This window comes from Eublepharis macularius, chromosome 10 (genome assembly GCF_028583425.1).
Source record: "Eublepharis macularius isolate TG4126 chromosome 10, MPM_Emac_v1.0, whole genome shotgun sequence".
NCBI classification, from domain to species: domain Eukaryota; kingdom Metazoa; phylum Chordata; class Lepidosauria; order Squamata; family Eublepharidae; genus Eublepharis; species Eublepharis macularius.
Genome location: NC_072799.1, coordinates 77,282,796 through 77,303,607, shown reverse-complemented (window position 1 = coordinate 77,303,607; position 20,812 = coordinate 77,282,796). Strand labels below are relative to the sequence as shown.

At 39.6% G+C, this 20,812-nt stretch overlaps 1 protein-coding gene across 2 annotated transcripts in view; it reads left to right on the top strand.

Annotated features, from left to right (window-relative positions):
• The window catches only part of CFAP97 (cilia and flagella associated protein 97), a 41,982-nt gene that overhangs the window by 16,740 nt on the left and 4,430 nt on the right, over nt 1-20,812 (top strand). For both annotated transcript variants that reach the window (XM_054989500.1, XM_054989501.1), the window contains exon 4: nt 10,870-11,138. In XM_054989500.1, the coding sequence (XP_054845475.1) occupies nt 10,870-11,138 (269 nt within the window). The remainder of the gene's footprint in view (nt 1-10,869; nt 11,139-20,812) is intronic.

Genomic DNA, 20,812 nt, shown 5'->3' with positions numbered 1-20,812 from the left:
TCTGGTGAATATAGAGATCTGGATTCGTAACTAATGTCTGATGTTGGGTGTTATTAACACAACACTGAAAACACAGAAGAGGCTATTTCTTGGTGGCAGGTTAGCGATGCTTGACAGAGTGTTTTAATTCAATTGGACATTTATTTATTTTATTTATTTAGAATATGTATGTCACCTCTCCAGAGACCTGCTCTAAGGTGCTCACAAAGTAAAAATAGCATGGTAAAATAATAATAAAATATCCTCCATAAAATTAGCAGCATTGATAAAACCAATCAAGATCCCATCTGGGGCTTAAAAACAGCATTGAGCAGCCTAAAATCCAGAAATCGGCCCCTAGACGAGAAGCGGGCCATAAAAACAGCTTTAAAAGATGAACATAATACATATCAATACACGGTAGTGGGCAGAAGCCTTTCTTGGACATAGAATGATAAACCACAGATAAAAGTCCTGTTTGAGGGCACATTGTACGTTATCATTTTTACTCATGAAAGTAAAATTCTAACTCAGTATTGTTCATTATAGTATAAACTGAATCGTGGATCCCTTCCAGCTCATAAGATAAGCACAGCTATGCTTAAGTTTTGGATTAGTTGTAAATACAGTACTGTGAATGAATAATTGTAATTGATGACGAGCTCTTCTTTAGACTCCCAAACTCATTGGGAAGCAGTATTGTGCCTTCACTATATCGGGTAATTTTGCAAATCCTGTATCCTAACCTATGATGCTGTGACATCGGGAGATCTTTGGCAGGATCAGGTTCTCCCTTCTGTACAGTTACGAAGAAGTAGAATGGTGGAGGGGAGAACAATGTTGTATTTATTTATTTAAAACTTTTATTAGCTGCCTTTCTATCTTGCAGAAACTTGAGGTGGTTTACAGTATAAATAAAATAACAGTATAAAATGAATAAAACAAGGTTTAAAAACACAGTTTAGGACTTCCAATAAACATAAAAACAAATTTAGTTAAAAGCAGTCCTAAATAAAAAAAATTCTTCAGCTGTCTTCTGAAGATCAGCCATTAGGGGACCAGGCACACTTCCCCGGCGATTCTGTTCCATAATCATGGGGCTACCACCAAAAGGCCCTTTCTCATGTACCCACCAGGTTAGCCTCTTTGGCTGATGGAACAATCAGGAGGGCCTCTTCCTCCTTCCTGAGCAGGAATATATGGGAAAAGATGGTTTTTCAGATATCTCAGTCCCATGCCATGTAGGGCTTTAAATGCCCAAACCTTGAATTGTTCACAGGAGCAGATTGATAGTCAATGTTTGGTAGTAAGATTATTGCATTTAGCCGTTGGCGGTAGCAAATTTACAATTAACAAATAAAATATACAGTTGATATCAACTCCATAAACTCCAAGGACTACAAAATATCAATACAACTATAGTAAATGATACCCTAGGACGATAAGATAAAGAAATATCTATCCAGATTCCCTGCTAGTTGCCACAGATGCTCTTATTGTTCTTGCCACAACTGCGAACAGAGAGACTTGATAAATAAAAGAAAGAAATAAGACACTTCTGCATCTGTATCAGATAGCAATATGGAAATTTTCTCAACCTCTTGAGTATTGCTTTAAGCTATCTAAAATTGCTGCCGGAAATTTGACTCTAGGGGTACAGTACAGTGAACAGGTGAGGATATATGTAGTGGGGTAGATCCTCTATTTCTTTAGAGCTCCACATGCAAACATGCTGAGACAGCAGGATATAGTTGAAGCGGCTTTCCAAAACTGCCGTAGGCATGGTTTGAAAATGTAAAGAGGTAAATGATACTGAGTGTGTGTTTCGAGATACTAACTAAGCAGCTCTAGAGTGATTGTGTTTGTACCATGGTGCTGCCTTTGAATTTAAAATTGATGTACAATCTGTCTTTGCATCAAAATCATATATCCAGTCCCTGATTTCAAAGTTATCAGTTGCCAAGCCCAAAAGATTATCTGGGATGGAATATTTGGAACATATACTGTCAAGAAACAAGATGATTAGGATTTTTAGATAACAACACATTTAAGGATTGTTGGCTAAGCATGTTAATTCTAGTGGTTTTGTTTCTTATCCAGTATTTTATAATTATTAAATGGGCTCGTGCCCTGATAAAGGGAATTCCCGTTTCAGCTCTCATCAGGGCGGCTGGCAAGCCCTTAGGAAGGGCTGAAATGCACCTTAAAAATTGATTCTGGATACATTAAAGACTCTAGCCAGAGTTGTTTCATTCCACCCCCATGGTAGTCAAAGTAATTGCTGCAATTTCAGAATCACGTGCTCCTACCAGCTGGCCCTCCGCCAGTAGTCCGGCTGCAGCTTTTAAATGCTCTTCAAGGATAGTAAACTAGCTTGCATCCCCACTGGGGAGAATAAGTCCTGTCCTGTACCAAGTTAAAATATCTACAGACAATTCCCACGTACCTTTAGAAATCGGTTGAATGATTATTGGGTTGCGCTGAAGATTGAGGCACTCGTATGTGACATCTTGAACAGTTTCTCCTACGTCATTGCACTTTAACAGATGTACAAGATTCTTTGGCAATTGATTATGATGCATTGATGATGTCATGTAAGCAGGTTCTATATTAAGACGTGTGCAGGTAAGCTTTTCAGCGTCAGAAGTGTTTCAGAGTTGGACGGCTGGTGAGAACGTTTCCCTGTACCATCTGAATTCATGTAGATCAGTGTGATGAAACATCTCAGTTTTGAGGAATTCACATATTAAGAGAAAATTGGTGAGAGACTGAACAGAGTCCTAATAAGTGGAATGTTACGGTGATAGACAACTGTGAGGATCCAGGTTAGCTGTGAAGATCCAAGATAGTAATGGGTGGTATAGGGAGTTTGGTAACGCCATCTTTGCCTGTAGTTAAAAATATTCCAGTTTTGTTTGCAGATCTTGCACATGCAGCTATTACTGAGAATAACAGGTTCTTCTCTTCATGATAAAGGCAATGAAGCATCTTGTTTCTCATTCTGGGATACAGCAGTGAATTCATGGAACAGAATGGGACCCCGACTGTTTTTGTGTCGTATCCGTTTCCTGTGGTCACGTTGACCATATTAAAAGCCCCTTCGAAATTACTATTTCTGAGTTGTTACTTGTAAGGAGAGAACTGGAAGCGATAATTTGCTTCCTTCTATTACTGGCCCGTAGAAAATTTCTTTTGCTTAGATTTGTATGACCCCCTTCCACAGAACAGAAGCCAGGGACTTGCAACTTACATGCATTTCACCGTTGTTTTGTCAGCATGGGCTTCCATGGTTTTTCTCCATATTATAAACTGCAGCAGGGCTTTTTTTCAGCAGGAACGTGGTGGGACGGAGTTCCGACACCTCTTGAAAATGGTCACATGGCTGGTGGCCCCGCCCCCTGATCTCCAGGCAGAGGGGAGTTTAGATTGCCCTTTGTGCCGTGGCATGGAGGGCAATCTAAACTCCTCTCTGTCTGGAGATCAGGGGGCAGGGCCACCAGCCATGTGACCGTTTTTGCTGAGGGTGATTTAAATTTTAAAAAACTCCTCCCCTTGTTCCAGCTGACCCAAAGTGACATCATTGCGCAGTCCCGGAAGCGTGCGTGCACTTTGCACGTGAGCATGTGGTACCAGGGGCACCACCTCCCTCCAGGAGTTACCCCCTGTGCTGGCAACCCACTGAGTTCCACCACCTCTTTTCCCAGAAAAGAAGCCCTGAACTGCAGCAACATTTTTCATTTGTAGTTTTAGGAGTAAGATGTTGTTAATGTCTCCATACTAAACAATACATTCTTAACTGTGCTCCGTAGGGACTGAATGGTAGAGCAAGACGGGGGTAGCATATCCCACTGCAGAAAGCCAAAGCGCTTTAAAGTTAGAAGACCTCTTCTATTTAGAAGCTTCAAGCAATGAAGGGTTGAGATGTGTAAGTCACTTTTATGCGCAGTATTTTATAGTCATTGCACCACATTCTAGAATGTAAAATTCTATATATAGAGCTCAGAAGTCATAAAATTTTAAAAAGCAGTTGGCCAGAACCAGTTCCTTCATGTCTGTGGTTTCCTTGGATTTGAGTTTCTTGAACAGCAGTCTCTGAAGTTGCATGATAGAAAAAAAAATGGAAACTGAGGGGAATTCCCAGAGCAGTCTATCAAAACTTATTTGGGCTAGCCTAACGTCTCCATTTCCCTTAAATTCAAGTGTCTCTGAATGAAATGTGCTAAAGGGAAGTTGCCTAGAACAACTAAAGTTCAAATCTGTTGATATTTCAGCATGTCAGGGCTTGACCATATAGCAAAGGTGAGCAGACAGTCAGTGGCTGAAATTTTCTTGATTTGTTAATTTTGTAAGACCTCTCAAGCAGGTTCTCTGGAGAGGCAGCATACCTTTTTCTAAATAAATAAGAGACTGGGAGAAGAGAAATTAAAATGCAGAGAGCTCATAAATTAGACTAAACTATTCTGTTCTTATTATAGTTTTGAGTTTGAGAGTGTAAACCTGCATCATTTGTTGGAGTATCTATGCATTTTATGTGCGGTATATTGCAGAAGAAACTCTATGTGTGACTGAAGCTGTGTGCCTTGTTACTTTATGCAGGATATCTGAGATGCACATAACTATATCCCAGCTCTTTCCCCTAATTGTTTGAATGAAAATTATGGAGAGAGTTGATTTTTTTTTTAAAAAAATCACCATACCACAATGAATATCTTTTCAAAGTTATGAAGCAGGTTGGGTTTGAGCAAATGACCAGCCTCTCTGTTCACACAGGCCATTGAAATAATCTCTGGGCAGGATTGCAGCAGTTAAGATGAATGTGTTACCAAGAGTAATGTTTTTGTTACAGACAATACCAATCATCAGAGACTCTAAACAATTTGAAAAATGGCAGAGGAAAATATCAGATTTTGTTTGGGCAGGCAAGAAGCCTCGAGTGAAAGTAAAAGTTTTACAAGATGCAAAGGAGAGAGGCGGAATGCAACTGCCCAATCTGAGACTTTACCATGATGCAATCTGCCTAGTTTGGCTAAAAGAGTGGATGACATTAAAGAATAAGAAACTATTAGCCCTAGAGGGATATAAAAAAATTTTTGGATGGCACGCATACCTATGGCATGACAAAGTAAAGGTCAACTCGATGTTCCTGCATCATTTTGTAAGGAGAAGTCTATTTACAATCTGGAAGAAGTATAGAACTTACTTACAAGAAGGAACCCCCTTGTGGGTGGTTCCATATGAGGTGATAGATCCGAGAGCTGTGGATAATGAACAACAATGTTTAACGTATAAAGAAATAACTAAGATTGAAGTATCTAAACTTAGAATAAAGACGCAAGAGGAACTATCACCTAACTATGATTGGTTTCAGTATAGACAGATTAGAGACTTATACAACTCAGACTTTGCAAAAGGGGGCATACGAACAGAGAACTCGGAACTAGAGCAGACCCTTCTTAAAGAAGACAAGAAAAGAATATCTAAGGTATACCAAGTATTGCTGAAATGGTATACTGAGGATGAGATAGTTAAAACACAGATGGTGAAATGGGCTATAAATTTCAATAAAGAAATAACAATGGAGGCATGGGAATACTTGTGGAAAACTACAATGAAGACAACGACATGTATTAATATTAAAGAGAACATTTTCAAAATGATCTATCGTTGGTACATGACACCAAAGAAGATTGCGCTAGGGAATTTGAATACTTCTAATAAATGCTGGAAATGTAAGAAACATGAGGGCTCCCTCTATCATATGTGGTGGTCGTGTGAGGTAGCTAGGCAGTTCTGGGGGGAAATAATAAGAGAAATGAGTGAAATTTTACAGTTTCAAATAAATAAGAACCCAGAACTCCTGCTGCTAAACTTGGGAATGGAGGGAATTCCAGCCCATCATAGGACGTTGATTTTTTATATGACTGCAGCAGCTAGACTTTTGTATGCGCAGAAATGGAAAGTACAAGAAGTACCAACTATTGAAGATTGGATCTACAAATTGCTGTATATGGCTGAAATGGACAAGATGACAAGAAAACTGAGAGATCTGGACTCAGGGCAGTTCAACACAGACTGGGAGAAGCTGAAACAATACCTGGAGAAGAAATGGGAGGTGGGAGGAAAACTGTGGCAGTTTGAGAACTACTGAAATATAATAAAAGTATAAAAGAGAGGGGTGACTTTACCGGGGGAGGAAGAGAAATGTGAATTTATAAGCAGTTAGATTAATTGATTGAGATATATATAGATATGTATAGGTCAACTGATAGAGAATAATTAATGATAAGGTTTAAACATGAGGATTGACTAATTAACAATATTTTCTTTCTTTGACAAGATTTATATGCACCAAACTGAATGTATAGAAGAGTTAAATTGATTGAGTATCTGAGGAGTTATATAGAATTACCATAAAAAGTTGAAATGAGTAATATATAGAGAACAAATCAAATTGTTTGATTTAAATGTGGGAAATTTTTATGGTTTATGATATATAGGTTTATATAGAATTATTCAAAACTGGAAAATGGGATAAATTGTTTATCTAAAGACGTATAGTTTGGGTGTATAATAATTAAAGGAGTTAATGATGCACTGCTTAATATAATGGAGAATGTATATCTGTTTTAGACAGAGGAATTTAATAGAAGTAAGGGAAAAGGGACAGAGGGTGGGAAAGCTGTTGGAAGTCAACAAAAGGGGGGGAAAGGGAGGGGGTTAGAAACGAAAAATTAGGGGAAAATTGATTGTAATGTAAAAATAAAAATGTTCTAACCCAATAAAAAATTTTTCAAAAAAAAAAAAAAAAGAAATAATCTCTGGCTTGTATCTTGTCTAGAGTTTCTGTGCATTCATGGGGGAGGGAGTCTTTGCCATTTTCCCCTCTCCTGTAGTAGCCCAAAACATCTCCCAAAGTACATTGTCGAAGGCTTTCACGGCCGGAGAAGTATGGTTGTTGTGGATTTTCCGGGCTGTATCGCTGTGGTCTTGGCATTGTAGTTCCTGACGTTTCGCCTGCAGCTGTGGCTGGCATCTTCAGAGGTGTAGCTCCGAAAGACAGGGATCTCTCAGTGTCAAACTGATCTCTGTCTTTCGGTGCTACACCTCTGAAGATGCCAGCCACAGCTGCTGGCGAAACGTCAGGAACTACAATGCCAAGACCACGGCGATACAGCCCGGAAAACCCACAACCACCATCTCCCAAAGTTCTGCTTTTGGTGGCTGGGTGATCCCCGGGAGCAGCTTAGGGGAGGGGAGGTCTCCAGCAGGAGGAGAGATTCGGTGAAAATCTCCTTCCCACTGAATTCTAGGTGGGATACAGTCCTCTAAATAATTTTTGTCTGTCCAGGAATTTGAAATAGTGCAGATTGGGATTAAAAACTATTTCTTAATGTAAAAGATTTATTGATAAAATACTGGAACTGAGGATGAATGATGTTTTTAGCAGAGACCATTGTATGTAAAGGCTGGTGACGAGTGCTTTATTATGTATTGGAAGTACTTAATTCTTGTGCATGCTTACTATTATGTGAGAAAGTTGTGAAGAAAACTGCATTTAACTGAAGTATAGGAAGGATTCTGATAATTTAATATGTGGTACCGAATTATATCAAGAGGAACAGAGCCAGTACATGAAGAGAGTAACTCTTATATTTGGTGAAATGTATGATATAATCTCTTGAAACCTCTTGTGATCTCTCTAGAGCCAGTGTGACGTAATGGCTAGAATGTTGGACTAAGATCTGGGAGGCCCAGATTCGAATCCTCACTCTGATATGGAAGCTTGCTGTGTGACCCTGGGCCAGTCTTGCACCCTCTGCCTAATGTACTTCACAGGGTTGTTGTGAGGATAAAATGGAGGGGGGAGACTGATACGAGCTGTTTAGGGACCCCACCGGGGAAAGAAGTGGGGTATAAATAAAATAAATAAATAGTGTACCCAAGGATATGAGTGACGTTTCCTTTGAAAGATTTGACTTCTCAAAAGCTTTGCTTTTTTGATACACCTCGAGAGGAAATGATCATTGGTCAGACACCATTTTTTTAAATTACAGCTTTGTGGTATGGTTCATCTTTGCTCAGCTTGCCCAGACTGTTAAGCGTTTCGCAATATTGTGCTTTCAGCTTCTTCAGGGAAGCATATTTTGTTTTTATAACACTTTTCTCCACAGCAAATTCTTGTGTCCAGTAGAGTTCCTTACCCACTGTCTTTCCTGTTCTGATAGCATTATATTTGAAATCTTTGTTCTGGTATAGAAAGAGAGGATGTGAACTGCTTTTTTGCTATCTGTGGTAACTGTGGTTTCAGCAATATCTCTCTATTGGGGTATGTGGATCTGTTTTAGTAACGATACAAATTCAACCATAATTGAATCAGTTTTCAGATCTGTATTGTGGAATGATTTTATTAACATGAGTTAGTGCTTTTCCTGAAATTAACCTGTATAGCTGCTCTTAATGACTAGTCACTTAGATGATTTTAAAAGGGGATTAGATGTGAAGGAAAGGTCTATCAGTGACTATTGGTCATGACTACTGAGCAGGGGTCATTTCGTAGAAAAAGAGCTAGAGGAACGCACTAACCCTAACCCTTGCCATCACCGGAAGTGTGTCATTAGCTTAACTGATTTGCATATGCCACATCCCCTGACATCACCTATCCTGTCTGTTTTGGACCCAATCCTGGCCATTAAGGGCCAAAATTGGGCCCAAAATGGCAAAAAGGGGCTGAGAATGGCCGAAAAGGGGCCCAAAATGGTCAGAATCGGGCTGCTGCTGAGTGGGAGAGTGATCAGAGGCCCGATCCGGGCCGAAACGGGCCCAAAATGGCTGAGTCAGGTGGGAGGGGCCACCTGTCATGTGACCTCTTTGGGGACCTGCGTTCCTGCGCGTTCCCCCTCAAAATGAGCCCTGCTACTGAGTAGTATCTCTGTGTTTGATGGCAGCATACCTCTGGATGCTAGTTGTTGGGCTGGGAAGGGGGAGCAGCAGAGAAGGGCCTCTGTGTCCCTTCTATGGGCCTTCCAGGACATTTGTTGTGCCACTCTGGGAACTTGGATGTTGAGTTAGGTGGTGTGCTTGATTCACAGCAAGACATGTTTCAAGATGATTAAATTCATTAATCATACAAGATGATTAAAATATCACTAATTTGCTAGAGGCGTCCACTTTTGCCCTGTCCTGTGCTATGCTGACTGTATTTTCCAACTCATGGATAAACTTGTTTGTCTCATAGTAAAGGGTTTGATTTCACATTGGTATAATATTGCGCAATAGACAATGAGAGAATCAATTATTATTATTTAAAATCTTTCTAATTTTTGTAGTTTCCTGGAAATAGTTCTTGGAGCTCTCTTGTACTGTAATTTTAAACTCCTTTCGATACATTTACAATGTTCTTACTTTATGGGTTACAAAGTTGCCCGTGGCTTTGTGTGGGTAGATCCCGTTTTGGATGTTGCTAGTTTCCTTTTCTTACCTTCCTTTGCGATGTGTGTCATAAAGTTACAAGCCCACAACTACAATACTTCTTCCAGTCTCTTGGAAATGCATATTGATTCCATGTTCTACCGTTCTATGTGTGTTTTGGTCTTTCCTTCTTTATCTTATTTCTGGTTCTTGACTCTTACCGTTTGAACCCTCATTTCAGAGTCATTGGGCTACTGTTGCTAATAAACAGGATAGGAAAGGTCATGTCTCTATGCCAAGGGCTTTCGCATTACACATAATGTGAGAGATAACTTGGGCAGCCTCAGATCCGTTCAGCAGAAAGGGATAAAGTCCCATTATATTAAGTTATACTTTAATCTAGAGTAGAAGATTAAAATCAGCAAAACAGGATCTTTGAGCTCTTACGTGTCCTAAAATCTTGAGACTGTCATCAACAGTCTTGCTCAGGAGTCTGTCACACTTTCCACAATGCTAGACATGAATGAATGATAATGAAATTCCGTTGAATTAAAAACACATGGCAAATGCGGAGAAACTATTGAGTAATATTGAGAGCCAGTTTGGTGTAGTGGTTAAGAGCGGCAGGACTCTAATTTGAAGAGACAGTTTTGATTCCCCACTCCTCCACTTGAAGCCAGCTGGGTGACCTTGGGCTAGTCACAGTTCTCTGGAGCTCTCTCAGCCTCACCCACCTCACAGGGTGATTGTTGTGGGGATAATAATAACATACTTTGTAAACCACTCTGAGTGGGTATTAAGTTGTCCTGAAGGGCAGTATATAAGTCAAATGTTGTTGTTGTTGTTAATTTCTGCATATTAGCGATCTTTTTGCTATATAGTATCTAGAACTACTCTCAAATATTGGTCAGATGAATATATAAATAATCATAACTGCATATAAACTTGAAATGAGATCTATTGTTTGCTCACAGTGCAGTTCTAGATTAGGCCTTAGTGCTAATATCACCCATCCTTATACCTAGGTTGAATTAAAGGGTAATAGTCTGCACTGACCCTTCATAGAATCAAATGTTGGAGCCCACATTCAAAAGTATATTGATTTCTGTTGAAATGTGTGTGTGAAAAAGGTACACCGGTTATAAGAAGTGCTCAGGTCCCCTTCTGTCCCCTCCCCTGGTTGCAGAAGTATCAGGTGCTCTAAACTTTTGTTGGGGAGGGGGAAGTTGTAAGTTAAGAGCTCTGGACCGTGTAGCTCTAAAATAGGTACTTCAAAATAATGATAGGTGCTGGAAAACTAAGTCACTTCATTTAGGTGACTTAACAGTGAAATCCTAAGCAGAGTTACTCTGGTCTAAGTCCAAGCTCTGCTTAGGATTTCACTGTAGCCGCTTTATTTTTTTTTAATTAACATTACAAACTTTCAAGCAGCAGTCTAAAAACTTGGCTATATTCGATGTGACTGTTTACTTGTCTTTAAAGCCTTTCTGCAGTTGGAAAAAAAGGAACAACAGAACCTGGTGTTGGATCCGCCTTCTATAGGATCAAGGAAAAACTACTCGTTCACAAATGACGAAGTACGGCAAATTGATCAGGAAAACCAAAGACTCTTAAAAGAACTAGCAAAACACTCTGGAAAGCCCAGAAGCAAAAGTGCCTCTCTGAAGAAACCTTCAGGCCCAGCACCCAAGATGTACCACAGTGCCATCAACAGGCAAAAGGAACAACAGAGGATTGACAGAGAGAATCTGGTGGGTTGAATTACTTTCCTTAATAAGCAGTTTTGTATTGAATGCATGGAGAGCAGGGTTGCCAGCTCCAAGTTGGGAAATTCCTGGAGATCTGGGGAGTGAAACCTGGAGAAACCTGGAGAAAGTGGGGTTTGGGGAGGGAAAGGACCTTGTCATGGCATAATTCCATAGAGTCCACCCCCAAAAGTAGCCGTTTTCTCCAGGTGAACTGATCTCTGTGGCCTGGAGACCAGTTGTAATTCCAGGAGATCTCCAGCCACTACCTGGAGGCTGGCAACCCTAATGGAGAGTAAAGTCCTAGTAAGTTAGTAAGGAAAGCCGGGGGTGGGGGGAGAATCGAATTGCTTCTTGCATTAAGTTGTCTGATTGATAACATGAACAAAATCTCTTTTAAACTATCAAGTATGTTCTTGTTAATATGTGTGCTGACCACAATCCAATTCAATAATGTGCATTTTAAGCGCTTTTGTGCAAGTTGTGTGGCATGCCTCCATTTCTTTCTGAAACCTCTTGTATAAATGGCAGGTCTTCATTATAGAGTGCATGAACATCCCCCGTGTGTGCATAATTTTGTAGACACATAAACATATACGCAAAATAGGGACTACAGACTATATACTGCATACCATCTTTTGCTGCAAATATGCTCCTACTAAGTAGTTTCTATGTCGTTTAATATGTTGTCTTAAATTGCTTATTTTTTCTGCATTGTTTCAGCTCAATATCAGATTTCTGCTTATTTTTTCAAGTTTCTGCAGTCTCTGCTCTGTTGTATTGTCCCAGCTGTTAATGATAACTGATTTGCACTCTATACCCCGACTTGAGTCTCAGTGGGAAAAGCAGACTATAAATATAAATATATTTTTTTTTTAAAGATAGAGAAGTAGGACAACTTCACTTAGGAAGGTGTGCTATCACCTTGCTAGAAAGCAAAAAAGAATAATTGATGCACACCAAGACAGAGCTTATTAATATGTCAACTCCCAAGAATGCCACCTGAAACAGTGGGAAATGAAAATAATCGAGGCGGTACCTAGCTGTCAGTTCTGTTCTCTGTAGCCAAGTCTGCACAGGTCTATTTCACCGGTTCAGTTTTCATACTTCAGGGTTCTTTTCCTGACCCTCTGCACCAGATTGACAGTCATGAGTAGTCACTCCAGTCATGATGCAGCTTTTCCGTGGCTTTCCTTGGAGGGCTTATACCATGACTTTAAAAAAAAAAAAAAACCCACGTTTTCATCTTGTGCACTCTTTATTCCGTTTTTGGGTGTTCCACCCTGTTCCCTCCCTCCCGCCCCTGCCAGCCCAATTCTATTTGGCTACTCTTGTCTATCCAGTCATTTCCTCTCTCCTTCTTTCTCTCTCCCCTCCCCTCTTTCCTCTTTTTTTTTTTTAATTAAGTCCTACACAGGAACGATTAATCGCTGGTTTAGAAGCATTCACGGGGAAGTTCTATTTTTATTCTTTTTTGCTTTGGCACAGTTGGGAATATTGCATAGGGGGCTAAATATCTGGGTATCAGAAATAAAGATTTTAATACGGAGTCTCTTTTTATCCCATTGTGGAGAAACAGATGCTTGGGGGAAACAGAGGGAGGCAGGAACAAAGCTTTGCCAGTGATTCATAACTTCTCTGATGAGATGATCACATCAAAATAAAAATCCTTTTAAAAAATATTATTTCTCTTGATTTCTGAGAAAGAACAGTGAGTGATTCAAGCTCATGCATGAATCCGCCCCCCTACTTCCTTTATTGTTTCCACTGTATGGCTGGCCAATGGACAATTCTCACAGCCAATCACATAGGGCATTCCTTAAAAGGAAAAAAAACGCACAGATGAATCAGCCAATCAGGATCAACAAAGGGTGGTGGTGGTAAAGGTGAAATCCAGGAAACAGGTTGATCCAGCGCTCCTGGGTCAGAGCATGCACACACACACACAAAAAAGAGGAAAGAAAGGGCTGGCACTGTGATGCATTGGTGACGACAATGCAAGCGGTCCTGATTCCGATTCATTTTGCCACAATGTGAACTAAAAAAAACCAAAACCAGGCCATGCAGACCAAACATGAGAGATGCAGATGACTGCAGACAAGCCCAATTCCATGCCTTTTGGCTTGACTTCAGGAATACTGAGTAGTTATGTCCCCAGCGCAGAAGGGGATTGTATCTTGCTTTGCTCCCATACCATTGTAGTAATCATAGTAATGCATCTTGAGTCGAAACAAAATCCAGTTTCCATGTAGCAGGTCTTACCTCAAGCTGGTCAAATACAAAAATAATATGTTTCTGCATGGTACTGATGATAAGCTATGGAAAATGTTTAATACTTTGGGAAAACTTTTTAAATAAGAACTTCAGTTGCTACTAAGTGTGTACTAATCTTACCTTTCCAATAAATTATTCTAAATGTCATTATATAAATTACTCGGATGTATGTTCCTCTTGATCCTGAATTGCTAGTATCCAATCTGTCTCTATACTCAGGATTTTATCATCATCATCATTATCATTATTAACAACAACAACAACATTTGATTTATATACTGCCCTTCAGGACAGCTTAATGTCACTCTCAGAGCGGCTTACAAGTGTGTGGTTATTATCCTCACAATAATCACCCTGTGAGGTGGGTGGAGCTGAGAGAGCTCCGAGAAGCTGTGACGGACTCAAGGTCACCCAGCTGGCTTCAAGCAGAGGAGTGGGGAATCAAACCTGGCTCTCCAGATTAGAGTCCTGCTGCTCTTAACTAATACAGTAAGCTGGGTCTTTTTTTTTTTTTTTTACTAAGAAGCCCCAGTTTCTCACCTAATGTGAATCTAAAATTTCTTTTGATCCTTTTATCTGGGGAGTTCTGTATCTTCTTCAACTCTGCTGTGTTACTTTGGGGCAGAACAACTAACATCATGTACAGTATGCTGAATCCACATCCACCATGCTGGGATTTTTATTTTATTTTTTTTTTTTGTAAAATTTTTATTGGGTTAGAACATTAATATTTTTACATTACATTGCATTCAATTATCCCCTAATTTTTCGTTTCTAACCCCCTCCCTTTCCCCCCCCCTTTTGTTGACTTCCAACAGCTTTCCCACCCTCTGTCCCTTTTCCCTTACTTCTATTAATTTCCTCTATCTAAAACAAATATATATTCTCCATTATATTAAGCAGTACATCTTTAACTCTTTTACTTACTATACATCCAAACTATACTTCTTTAGATAAACAATTTATCCCATTTTCCAGTTTTGAATATTTCTGTATATCATAAACCATAAAAATTTCCCACATTTAAATCAAACAATTTGATTTGTTCTCTCTATATTAATCATTTCTTCTTTTTATAGTATTTCTATATAACTCATCACATAGTCAGTCATTTTAACTCTTCTATACATTCAGTTTGGTGCATATAAGTCTTATCAAGTAAAAAAAAAAAATATTGTTAATTACTCAATCCTCATGTTTAAACCGTTAATTATTCTCTATCAATATTCTATCAATTAACCTTTACATATCTATATATATCTCAATCAATTAATTAATCTAACTGCTTATAAATTCACATTTCTCTTCCTCCCCCGGTAAAGTCACCCCTCTCTTTTATACTTTTATTGTACTTCAGTAGTTCTCAAACTGCCACAGTTTTCCTCCCACCTCCCACTTCTTCTCCAGATATTGTTTCAGCTTCTCCCAGTCTGTGTTAAACTGCCCTGAGTCCAGATCTCTCAGTTTTCTTGTCATCTTGTCCATTTCAGCCATATACAGCAATTTGTAGATCCAATCTTCAATAGTTGGCACTTCTTGTACTTTCCATTTCTGCGCATACAAAAGTCTAGCTGCTGCAGTCATATAAAATATCAACGTCCTATGGTGGGCTGGGATTCCCTCCATTCCCAAGTTTAGCAGCAGGAGTTCTGGGTTCTTATTTATTTGAAACTGTAAAATTTCACTCATTTCTCTTATTATTTCCCCCCAGAACTGCCTAGCTACCTCACACGACCACCACATATGATAGAGGGAGCCCTCATGCTTTCTACATTTCCAGCATTTATTAGAAGTGTTCAAGTTTCCTAGCGCAATCTTCTTTGGTGTCATGTACCAACGATAGATCATTTTGAAAATGTTCTCTTTAATATTAATACATGTCGTTGTCTTCATTGTAGTTTTCCACAAGTATTCCCATGCCTCCATTGTTATTTCTTTATTAAAATTTATAGCCCATTTCACCATTTGTGTTTTAACTGTCTCATCCTCGGTATACCATTTCAACAGTACTTGGTATACCTTGGATATTCTTTTCTTGTCCTCTTTAAAAAGGGTCTGCTCTAGTTCCGAATTCTCTGTTCGTATACCTCCCTTTACAGAGTCCGAGTTATACAAATCTCTGATCTGTCTATACTGGAACCAATCGTAGTTCGGTGATAGTTCCTCTTGCGTCTTTATTCTAAGTTTAGACACTTCAGTTTTAGTTATTTCTTTGTACGTTAAACATTGTTGTTCATTATCAACAGCTCTCGGATCTATCACCTCGTATGGAACCACCCACAAAGGGGTTCCTTCTTGTAGGTAAATTCTGTACTTCTTCCAGATTGTATATAAACTTCTCCTTACAAAATGATGCAGGAACATCGAGTTGACCTTTACTTTGTCATGCCATAGGTATGCGTGCCATCCAAAAAATTTTTTATATCCCTCTAGGGCTAATAGTTTCTTATTCTTTAATGTCATCCACTCTTTTAACCAAACTAGGCAGATTGCATCATGGTAAAGTCTCAGGTTGGGCAGTTGCATTCCGCCTCTTTCCTTTGCATCTTGTAGAACTTTTACTTTTACTCGAGGCTTCTTGCCTGCCCAAACAAAATCTGATATTTTCCTCTGCCATTTTTCAAATTGTTTAGAGTCTCTGATGATTGGTATTGTCTGTAGCAAAAACATTACTCTTGGTAACACATTCATCTTAACTGCTGCAATCCTGCCCAACCATGACAAATTCAGTCTATTCCATTTGATCAAGTCTCTCTCTATCTGAGTCCATAATTTTTCATAATTATTCTTGAACAAATCTATATTTTTTGCAGTCAGCTCAACTCCCAAATATTTCACCTTACTAGTTACTTCACAGTCCGTTGTTTCCATTAACAATTGTTGTTTCTGCTTAGTCATGTTTTTACATAATATCTTTGACTTCTTTTTGTTAATGAAGAAACCTGCCAACTCACCAAACTCCTTGATCTTGTCTATCACTTTTGGCATGTTCTCCAATGGATCTTCTACAATTAACATTATGTCATCTGCAAATGCTCTAACCTTGTATGAATAGTCCTTTATTTTTATTCCTCGTATTTCCTCGTCTTGTCGTATTTGTATCATCAGAATCTCCAATACTAAAATGAACAACAATGGAGATAACGGGCAACCTTGTCTTGTTCCTTTACTCATCGTCAATTTCTTGGTTAGTTCATCATTCACTACAATTGCTGCAGTCTGGTCTCTATAAATTTCTTTAATTGCTCTGATGAATCTTTCTCCCAATTGTAGCTTTTCCATAGTGGCAAACAAAAAATCCCAGTTTAAATTGTCAAACGCTTTTTCAGCGTCTACAAAGAAGAAACCAACCTCTTTGTCACAACGCTTGTCATAATATTCAATAGCATTGATCACTGTCCTTAAATTGTCTCTTATTTGTCTGTCTGGCAAAAAGCCTGCTTGTTCCTCCTCTATGACTTCCGAGAGCCACCCCTTCAGTCTCTCCGCCAATATCTTCGTAAAAATTTTATAATCATTGTTAAGTAGTGATATAGGTCTGTAATTTTTCACGTTAGTCAGATCTTGGCCCTCTTTTGGGATCAATGATATATTCGCTTCGCTCCAAGTGTCTGGAATTCTTTGATCCCTGAAAACTCCGTTCATCACCTCTTTTAGGAATGGTGCCAGTTCGTTGGCCATTGTCTTATAAAATTTAGCCGTAAGTCCATCTGGCCCTGGCGCCTTTCCTAGATTTGCGGATTGTATTGCCTTACTTATTTCCTCATCAGTTACTTCACTATTCAACTTATTTCTCCAAGCTTCCGAGATCTCTGGAAGTTTGGTTTTCTCCAAATATGATGCTATTGATTCTTTGGTTACTTCTTTTTTATTATACAGCTTAGCATAAAATTTATAAAAGGCTCTACTAATGGTAGTCTGCTCCAAGTACGTTTTATTTTCTTCACAGATTTTATTTATTATTTTCTTTTCCCTTTTCTTCTTCAAATGCCATGCCAAATATTTCCCAGGTTTATTAGCACCCTCAAAAGCTTTTTGATTCAGTCTTTTAAGGTTCCACTCCAATTCTTTATTACTCATTGCTGCTAACTGTTCTTGAAGAATTTTAATTTCCTGATGTATTTTCTTTTTCCCTGGTCTCTTTTTTAACTGTATTTCTTTGGCCTTTATTTTCTCCTCAATCTCTTGTCTTTTCTCCTCTTTCTTTTTCCTTGCTCTGCCATTTAAGTCCATTAGTATGCCCCTTACAACCGCCTTGTACGCGTCCCAAACTTTACTGGTTGGTACTTCTTTATTCACGTTATATTGTATAAAAAACTTTGTCTCTCTTCTCAATATTTCCATATTTTCACTTTCCTGTAGCAAGTCCTCATTTATTCTCCAGGCTTTCCTTTTTCTCCTTTTTCCAAATTTCCACATAATTGGATTGTGATCTGAGCCTACCATCGGCATTATTTCTACCTCCTTAGTCCATAACGCTAAGTCCTTTGAGGCCCAGATCATATCAATTCTTGATAATGTAAGATGCCTTGCAGAATAAAAAGTAAACTGTTTAGTTTTAGGATATTCTCTCCTCCATACATCTTCGAGAGTCTCTTGTTGAATCAACTAAAAAAAAAGCTTTGGCAATAGTCCTCTTTTCTTTTGTGCTGTTGTAGTCTTTTTATCTAGTTCCAAATCTGTCACTCCATTAAAATCTCCAGCAAGAATTATCTGGTCATATACAAGATCGTCTAAATGCTTCCTTAAATCCTCAAAGAAGCTTTCCTTTGCACCGTTAGGTGCATAAAGTCCGACTACCAACACTCTCTTTAAATTCCAATTACATTCCACCGCTACAAATCTAGCTTCCACATCTCTCATAACAAATTTTGGCTGCAGCTCCTCTTTTATGTACAACACCACTCCTCTTTTTTTCTTGTTAGAGGCCGCTACAAATTCTTTGCCCAATTTTCCAGATTTTAAATATTTTACATCCTGTTTTCTAATATGGGTCTCCTGCAAACAAACAATATCACATTTTTGTTTTAGTAGCCAATGAAAAATATTTTTCCTCTTATTCGGTGAGTTTAGTCCATTTACATTCCAAGATAATACATTACACTCCATATTCATGATTTTGTTGGTAAGTCTTTTTCATTGTCCTTGATAAATCTCTCCATCTCCCGCTCAGATCTGATGCGTTTTTTTGCCCCTCCAAACTCAAAGGACACTCCTTCCGGTAACTCCCATCTGTATCTGATATTCATGTCCTTCAAAGTTTGAATTAGCACTCTATATTTTTTCCTGTCCAGTAACACTGATCTGGGCAGTTCCTTCATTATGATAATCGTCTTGCCATCAATCTCCAATGGATCTTGAAATTGTTTTGTCACAATCCTCTCTTTCATGTTTCTAGTTGTAAACTGCACAATCACATCCCTTGGTAGTTTCCTCTGGGTTGCAATTCTCGAGTTCACACGGTACGCCACATCTAGGATAGCCACAATTTCCTCCTCCTCCCTCCCCAGGTAATCAGCCAACACCTCAGTCATCTGTTCTTGCGCTGACTTCCCTTCCACTTCTGGCAGACCACGAAAACGAAGCTGCTTCTCCATGTGTTTAGTTTCTGCAACTGACATCCTCCCCTTCACCAGTCTCATCTCTGTTTGTTGCGTTTCTATTAAATTCTCCATCGCGTCTTCTACTGTTTTAACTCTCTGCTGCGTTCCTTGTAATTCACTACTAATCGTTTCCACGCCTTTTTTCACTTCTGACAGCTCCGACTTTACTGTCTGTGTAACTTCTTTGACTTCTTTAATAAGCTCCAATTTCGTGTCCTTAAGTTCTTTCATCATGTCTATAAGCTTTTTGTCCAAATTTTCTATTGCCGATTGCCACTCTTTTTTCGACATCGTGGGGCTTGCTTTAGCTCGCTCCCACGAATCTGCTCTCTTCCTTAACTCCGTGGCGTATGTTTAAACGTTTTCCTTTTTTTCAAATGTCCCAATCTTTGCCAAAATTAATTTTTTGTATCCAAAATGTCGGGCGTCTTTTCTCTATGGTTTCTCTATGTTATTGTAATCCAAGATGGCCTACTTCCTCTTCCGCTGAAGCCGCGACCCTTCCCTTTTCAAAAATGGCGATTCCCTACTTCCTGTCCGTCGGCAAGGGCCGCTTCCCTCCAGCCACTCTATTGTTGTTACGCACTTCCTGTCTCCCGTCTTCCCACAGCAGGTCTCGCGATGGTGTCTTTTTCCCACAGCTCCAAAACCACAGGTATTCAAAACAATAGTCCGGTTTTTGCAATAACTTCTTTAAATTTAGTCTCTTTTAAAATACAACTCCTGCCGAGTCTTCACCTCCTTTTCACTAGTCTGTTGCAGTTTAAAGATCTACTTTCTTTCCTCTCTGTTTTTATCAATCTGTCCCGTTTCAAGAGATAGCGATCTTTACCTTCTCTTCAACTTTCTCGGGTTGTAATCGCTGTTTCGATCTTAAATTCTCCTCTCGACTTCCCTCCCCGATCGAAGCTTGGGTATGTAGGTCTTATGCCAGCCGAATTGGCCCCAGAACTGTCGCAGAGATTATAGCCGACCCGTCGCAAGGTGGGACCTCAAGGATTGGGGGGGAGACTCCTTGAGTAGAGCCCCCCCTCATCCGAGATCTAGCTCACCCTAGGGTCTTGAGCGTTCTTTGCCTGCTCCCCGCCTGAGAGCAGTCGGCCGCGGGTTATTTTCACCCCTCCGGCCGGTTAAAATGGCAGTCCGGTCAGCTCCGCAAATGGAGCTGCGTTAGACCTCCATGAATCCCAAACCGGAAGCACCTGGGATTTTTATTTTTGATCTCTTTCCTGACAATCCTCCTTTGCTTGGTTCAGGCCAAAGAGTCGCTCCTTTTTTCCCCTTCAGTGAATTCTCTACTGTAAGGCTAGTCTTTCCCTGGAGAAGAATTCCCCTATCCTGTTTAGAAACTGGTTGAAAGTTGGCAGGAACAAAGTTTCGATATGGCAGAATCTGTGGTGCAGTCGTAGAGCCCTTGCTTTGCACGCAGAAGGTCCCAGGACCACACTGCAGGGATTGCGTGCAGTAGCTGGTGGGGAAGATCCTTCTCTCTCTCATAGCCTAGAGAGCCATAATGCCGAGTTAGATGGACCAATGGTCTTACTCGGTTCAAGGCAGTTTCATAGATGATGTTTGTTGAAAAGAGAGAGAATCAGGATTCAGTGAATAACAGATTTTTATTGCATGATTTAAAAATGGAGGGAGTGGGAGAATCTAGCCAGACTGGCTTGACAGCCAACCCTGCAAGAGTGTAACATTTCAAGTTTTGAGGGCTAGCTGAAAAGTTGGTGCTATTTGTAGTTTCCTTTGATTTTTCCTTACTCCAGGCATTCCCATTGGGTGATGAACAGACTGGCACTTGAT